Source organism: Penaeus chinensis, chromosome 35 (genome assembly GCF_019202785.1).
Source record: "Penaeus chinensis breed Huanghai No. 1 chromosome 35, ASM1920278v2, whole genome shotgun sequence".
In the NCBI taxonomy this organism is placed as follows: domain Eukaryota; kingdom Metazoa; phylum Arthropoda; class Malacostraca; order Decapoda; family Penaeidae; genus Penaeus; species Penaeus chinensis.
The window spans coordinates 34,919,150-34,926,649 of record NC_061853.1 but is presented as its reverse complement, the minus strand read 5'-3'; the positions used below and the strand labels follow the sequence as shown (position 1 = coordinate 34,926,649).

The window sequence follows — 7,500 nt, the reverse complement described above, 5'->3', positions numbered from 1 at the left end:
TTTACCTTAAGAATTTTCGGCTCGGTTGTATGATCGTGGAATTGGGGGCATACCCCTGCCAATGTCGGCTAGTCTGTCAACAAACTCGTTCCCACTGATACCTATGTGGCTGAGGACCCAGTTAATGATTATTCTTTTACCCTGAGCAAGAATCCTCTACGTTATGGTAAACACAATGGTCTGGAGGTAGATGTTGTCTTTGAGTGAGCTGTGTTGAAGACAGTCAATGGCTGCCCTGGAGTCTGTATGTATGACCACGCGTCCTTCCCTCAGGGACGCGTGGGCTAGGGTTCCCATGATCGAGGAGGCGTTATATGTTACCCTCATGGATTTTGTGGCATCCCTTGCTGCAAAGTCAGCGCCTGCAGTGTGACTCAAAGGATCGACTGATCCATACGTGAAATATGTTCTACTACCCGGAGGACTGATGGCTGCAATGTCCCTCGCGACTTTTGCCTTTAGACTAGGCATGAGGTATTGATTATTTTTCCTTGACAAACTCATAACAAAGAACTCTATCAAGGTTTGTGCCCATGGCGGGGCTTCGATAAAGTCATGGTGGGGGGAGTTCATGCCCTTCGCAAGTAGTTGTTCTTTGACCTGATATTGTATCAACACCCTGGCAGCCAGGAGTTGTTTACAAAGAGTGCGTGAGCTTGTTCTAGGCGTCTGAGTATTTTTTTGTCTCAGACGTGTGTTCCTGGGTGCCTGGATGACCTTTGAAAGGAATTGTGGTGCCATTAGATCAATTCGTGAGTCCTCAACCTGCATGAAGAGGTTAAGGACCTTCGTCCACCTTGGGGCACCCAAAATGATCCTGGCAGTTTCATTTTGAACTCTCAGACTCTGAGATCTGTGATCAGTATATAGGATAGATTTATGCCCATAGACATATGGGTCAAATGCCCTAACTCCCTCCACAACTGCCAATGCTTCGGCAGCAGTTGCTGTCTCCAATTTTTCTCTTAATTTTGTCTTTGTGGTGATCAGGGTGACAGAAGCATAGTCCACAATGGACCGGACGGCATGTACATAATCTTAGTACTTTATGTCTGACTCCTATGTGTCTCCCAGTCATTGCTCTCATGGCAGACAGTCTTGTTTTGGTTCGGACAACCAGGTACTGGATCTCCTTTCAAGGTGTTGGAAGTCCTTGACCCACTCTAAGTGGGCTCTACTTTGGCAGTGTGGTCCAGTGGAGATGACTGCAAGATCGTCTGCATAGGATATGATCCTGCACCCCACTTGGAGGTGTATGTTAAGGATACAGGACATTAGGGTGTAAAAAAGGCTGGATAGAGGACCCCACCCTGTGGCGTTCCATTTTCTAGTGTCATGTGCTGTGATAGGTGACCTTGGAATTTGACTCTGGCTGTTCTGCACCTGGAATAGTCACCTATCCAAGCCAAGAGCTTTCCTCTGATTCCCCTCTGGATCAGGGTCTCCTGAATGGCAAGAGGACTTGCTAATTCGAAAGCAATCTCCAGGTCTAGGAATATTACCACAAATGTGCCAGTGCTAATTGTGCATGAGAGTGTGGCTATGCTGTGTGCTGTGATCATGTCCCTTGTGAACCCATAGAGGTGTTCATGTAGGGGTCCCATTTTCCATTGGAGTCGGTTTAGTACCATCCTCTCGACCGTCTTGGCCAAACAGCCTTACTGTCCTAAGCCAAGCCCACATCACTCATGACCTCTGACCGTCACCTTGACCCGTACAGTCATTTTTCCTCTAGTCACGGTCTCACTCGGACGTTGTCTCCTCCCGGGGGTCTTCCTCTACGGCCACCGCCATATCGGGCCTCCATCCAAGCTACGCTACCTTCAACATTCATCTCCCAAAAAACAGTGCAACTAGACCGTGCATTACCGTCAACCAACAACAAACCCCTGACAGACTGGTAACAGCGATGGAATGTCTACAACACAACCCTGACAGATGGAGAGATGGAGAGAGAGAGTGATGAAACACAGAGAGAGAGATGGAGAGACAGAGAGAGAAAAAATAAAAGAGAGAGAAGGAGAGGGAGAGAATAAGAGAGAGGAAAGAGAGGGAGCAAGATGAGATATACGGGGACAGAGGAAGGGACAAAGAGGGAGAGAGAGAGAGAGAGAGAAGGAAAGGGAAAAGGGGAGAGAGAGAGAGAGAGAGAGAGAGAGATGAAAGAGAGAGGGACAAAGAAGGGGGGAGAGAGAGAAGAGAGAGAGAGAGCGATATGAGAGAGAAGGGGGCAGAGGAAGGGACAAAGAGAGAGAGAGCTAAGGAGAGGTAGAAGGGGAGAGAGAGCGCGAGATGAAGAAGAGAAGGACAGAGGAAGGAACAAAGAGAGAGAGAAGGAGATCCTAATTCAGAAGACATGAAATCTGTCAATCTAGAATATTATTTTTAAAAAGAACAAAATATGTGAAAATATGCTTGGATGGCAGATTAGCAAGGTCACATAATCATGATTATTGCTAATGGTATTATGGCAACTATCAAAACCCCTGCCAAACAGTCTGCTTGGCAGTTTGGCATGTAAGTGCTCAGTGAGTCAGTACGGTGAATTTAGTGTGTTTGTAACTATGTTTGTTAGCACGCACACACACGCACACATATATATGTAATATATATATATATATATATATATATATATATATATATATATATACATATAGATAGATAGTTAGATATGTATATATATGTATGTATTAATATATATGAATATGTAAATATGTATACATACATATGTGTGTGTCCGTCTATACATGTATTCTCACGCGCACACATGTGTTGGGTTTGGGTGTGGGTGTTATATTTATAGTTTTCTTCTTCTTTTGCTGTAACTTTGTCCCATTTTTAAATGGAACCCGCTATAATCTAGCTGTGGCAGAATTTTTTAAGGCGTCAACCTTCTCTATTTTCCCAGGCTTGGGACCGGCACTGACTTGGGCTGGCTTGGTCACCCATTGGCTACGTTACATATATATATATATATATATATATATATACATACATGCATACATACATTCGTGCATACTCATTGATTATGCATAATGAACATAGAGTTCCAAGAAAATTATATACAAATTAAAATGATAATATAATCAAACAAAGAAAACTTTAAGCAATATAATGTTTAATCTTAGATTTTATTTTTCAGAATATTGAAGGTCATACGTCTCCATATCAAAGGAAATATGTCTGAGGAGCAAACAAAATTTAAAGAGACTTTAAGCAAAATGAAAGTAATTGAAGGTTTTTTTGAGGCTGTGCCTCAGCTGTTCATCCAAATGACTGCTTTGAGAATCGGCATTCTTAAAGGTAAGTTAATCTGCTACACACACGCGCGCTTGCGCACACTCATACGCACGAAAAAGCACACCAACACTAATACGCAAACACAAACATCTCTGTGTCTGTGAATATAAATTCACATATTATGAATGCCTACCAGGTGATCGTGGGCGTGGCACCGCCGAGGAACTTCCTCCACCTGTCCCTCTCCTTTCCTGTCACACCGACAGCGCTAACTCTGTTATCTTCGCTGTTACCTTGTATTGTCTATGGCCTTCCTGATTGTCTTCTCAAGTAAACGAGCTTTGGTTGGTGCCATTTGTCCAAAAATAGATTTGTATCTATAAGTATTAGCAGACATACCTGCACATGTACTAAAATGTACAATGCAAGAGGTAGCAAAATTTATAATTAGGGTATTATTGTTATTCAGATCATAATTTAATGAAGGCTTTAATTATAACCCAGTTAGATTTCCTACTCTACTTTCACGACCCAGCATGTCCAATCTATCGTACCTTTCTCTCAACCCATTATCAGTTAATATATATATGTGTCTGTATATATATGTATATATATGCCTAAAACCCTTAGCAGAGCATTAATATACACAGATAATTGTTATTTTGCTTGTTTTCCGAATATCACTGAAGGGATAACATTAGAATGTTCAGTAGATATGTGGCAGGAAATGGTCGAATATTTCTGGTCTAGATACAGTCGGCGAAAGCATATCACAACATTTGTAATGTTTACATATCAACAGCACTGAAGCTTCGGTCAGTACTGTATATAACGCATAACGGACGAAGATTCACCCTTTTGAGTCCGTTGTGTCAGGGGCGAATTGTTATGCAGTGTACGTAGTATGGGTCTGGGCATTTGTGTTTACTGTGCACCTGTGTGTATATGCGATTCAGTCTTTACTTTTCAGACTCAGTTATTTTCTCGTATATGAAGATGGTAATCAGCTGCGTCACTGCCTCATTTGCTCTTCTGTCTGTCTTCTGCGAGGGAATGAGTTGGCTTCTTCAAGGAGTTTCTATAGTCCTAGTGGCAATGGTCTTAGGTAAGTCATATTACCTTGTACATGAATATATCAATCCGAGGCACTTTTGTTTGTGCACATATATGTTTCTTGGGCGTTATATATCCCTATTCACATACACCTATACGGTCAGCAATTTGCTGGGCCACGATAAAAAACATGAACCTAACGCTGTTTCTCCAGGGTCGCGAGTCTTCGTGTGTGCGTCTCTGTTTTCCCTCGATGGTCCCTTGCGCTACATGGGCTTCCTTCCTCTACCGCTCAGTTTCCTTCTCGCATGGGTCACCGACTACGTGTTCAGGAGGGAAGAAGTGTCTCCCCTCAGGGCATATATAAAAGCTACCCTTCTGCCTCCTGAGGACAAGGCTGGCGGCATGGCCTCCCTGGTGTACTGTGCTTTTGGGTTAGTCTTCTGGCTGCTCACTCTGTCTCGGCCCTTGAGTGTTCTTGTGTTTGTGGGCGTGACCGTCATTCATTTCCTTGGAGGAATTGGGTGGAAGATACTAACACAATACGGACATAAGTTTTGCAAGGGTAAGGGGAAGAAATGTTCATGCCTGACGTAATATTCTTCTGCCCGGTGGGTCTGTGCTTCCCTCCACTGTCAAAACCCAAAAGTCCCTTTGGAGCGCTAGCATACCTCAACCAGGGGGGACCATATGGGAAATCAGTTCCCTTATATATATGTATATGTATATATATATATATATATATATATATATATATATGCATATATGTATACACATCTATAAATATATGTACATATTTACACACATACACATACACAAACACATATATATACATATATGTATATGTGAGTAAATATATTGTATATACATATATATATATATATATATATATATGTGTGTGTGTGTGTGTGTGTGTGTGTGTGTGTGTGTGTGTGTGTGTAAATATAAACATATATTTATAGATATGGTTATGTGTATATGTATGCATATATAAATATATATAATATATAAATACATACATACATATATACACATACATTCATGCATGATAATACGTATATACATATATGTGTATATATAAGTATATGTATATATACATATGTACTTTATATATAAATGCACATCTATCTATCTATTTATCTATACATATATATATATAATTTATACATATATATACATATATATACATATGCATATATATGCATACAAATATTCATATATATATTCACTTATATATGCACATTTATCTATCTATATAGATAGATTTAGGTATATTCATATGTATGTAAGTATATATTTGTTTACATATACTGTATATATTCATAACGTGTAACATCACAGAATTGCAGACCAGGCAGTCCACAAATCTTTAAGATTACATAAAGAAAGGAATTAAGCTTTACAATCTTTTCTTCCTTTTCTTCCTCCATGGCCCTTAGTCACACTTGAAACTTTGTTATTTGGACAACAATCAAGTTATTATGAGGAGTAGTAGTTTTTGGCGGATAAAGCTTGATATTAACGATGGCCATTATATGTTTATAATATGTAATTATAATGAAAAATAAATATGTTAATAATCAACTCAACTGCCACTTTTATTAGCAGTAATTAGTCTTAATAGATAAGTGTTGGTATTGAATATACAAATGATGGTAATTACGTTAATTATAGTGATAATAATAATGACGATGATGATAATAATTGTAATAATAATAATGATAATAATGATGATAATGATAATAGTAATAATAATAACGATAATGATAATAAGAATAACAATACTAATAATAATCATAATAATGATAACGATAATGATAATAGAAAAAACAATACTACTACTAATAATAATAATGATAATAATAACGATAATGATGATAGTACTATTACTACTGATAATGATTATGATAATGAAAAGAATAATAATAGTTATAATGGTAATGATAATTATGATGATATTAGAGATGATAATATTAATAATGATAATAGTTATTCATATAATATTAATGATGACAATAGTAGTAATAATGATAGTAATTAGATTATAGTAAAAGTAATGGTAACGGTAATAATGTTAATGATAATAATAATGATGATGATGATGATGATGACGATGGCAATAATGATAATAACAATAGTAATAGAAGTAAGACTCATAACAGTAATGATAGTAATAATGACAAAAATATTAATGATAACGATAATGATATTAAGTGTAATAATAACAAAAACAGCAACCATAATATCAATGATGATAAAAATAATAATGATAATCATTATCATAATCAAAATAATTGTAATAATAATAACAATAATAATAATGCTAATAATGATGATCCACCGAAATAATCACAACAAATATGAAATGAGTAGCAATAATGGTGGTAATGATGATAACGATAATAATGATAATAATGATAAAAAAATAATGATGGTAATTATAACAACAATAATAAAGATGACGATAACAATGATAATGATAACAATGATAACAAAACAATTGTAATAATAACAGTGATGATAATAATAACAATATTGACAATGATGATACTACGACTATTCTCTACAACACACTAATAATAATAATAATAATAATAATGATATTAGTAACAACAACAACAACAACAACAACACCAGTGATAATAGCAGTAATGATAATAATAAAGATAATAATAATAGTAGTAGCAGTGATAAAAATAATGACACAATGATTAGCATAATTAGTTTACAATTAGTATAAACTTGTTCTAAGCTTGTTCGAGTCTTGCTCATGGGACGATCTTTTTTATGATTATTATTATCATTATGATTATTGTTATCATCATCATTATTAATATTATTGTTATCATCATCATTATTAATATTATTGTTATCATCATCATTATTAATATTATTGTTATCATCATCATTCTTAATATTATTGTTATCATCATCATTATTAATATTATTGTTATCATCATCATTCTTAATATTATTGTTATCATCATCATTATTAATATTATTGTTATTATTATCATTATTAATATTATTGTTATTATTATTGTTATCAGTATTTTTTTTATCATTATTACCAATATTATTATTAACATTATTATCATTACGTCTGTCTGTAGTAGTATTAATATTAGTACTATCACTATTATTTTTTATCATCACATTTTATGTTATTATTAATATCATCATTATCCTCAACATAAATATCATTAT

At 35.9% G+C, this 7,500-nt stretch overlaps 1 protein-coding gene across 1 annotated transcript in view; it reads left to right on the top strand.

Moving 5' to 3' along the window:
* Window positions 1-5,012, top strand: part of LOC125044407 — an 8,766-nt gene extending 3,754 nt beyond the window's left edge. Inside the window, exons 3-5 of the mRNA XM_047641061.1 lie at window positions 3,143-3,303; window positions 4,211-4,345; window positions 4,508-5,012. Of these exons, the coding sequence (XP_047497017.1) occupies window positions 3,143-3,303; window positions 4,211-4,345; window positions 4,508-4,890 (679 nt within the window). The 3' untranslated portion in view covers window positions 4,891-5,012. The remainder of the gene's footprint in view (window positions 1-3,142; window positions 3,304-4,210; window positions 4,346-4,507) is intronic.
* The last annotated feature ends 2,488 nt before the right edge of the window (window positions 5,013-7,500 follow it).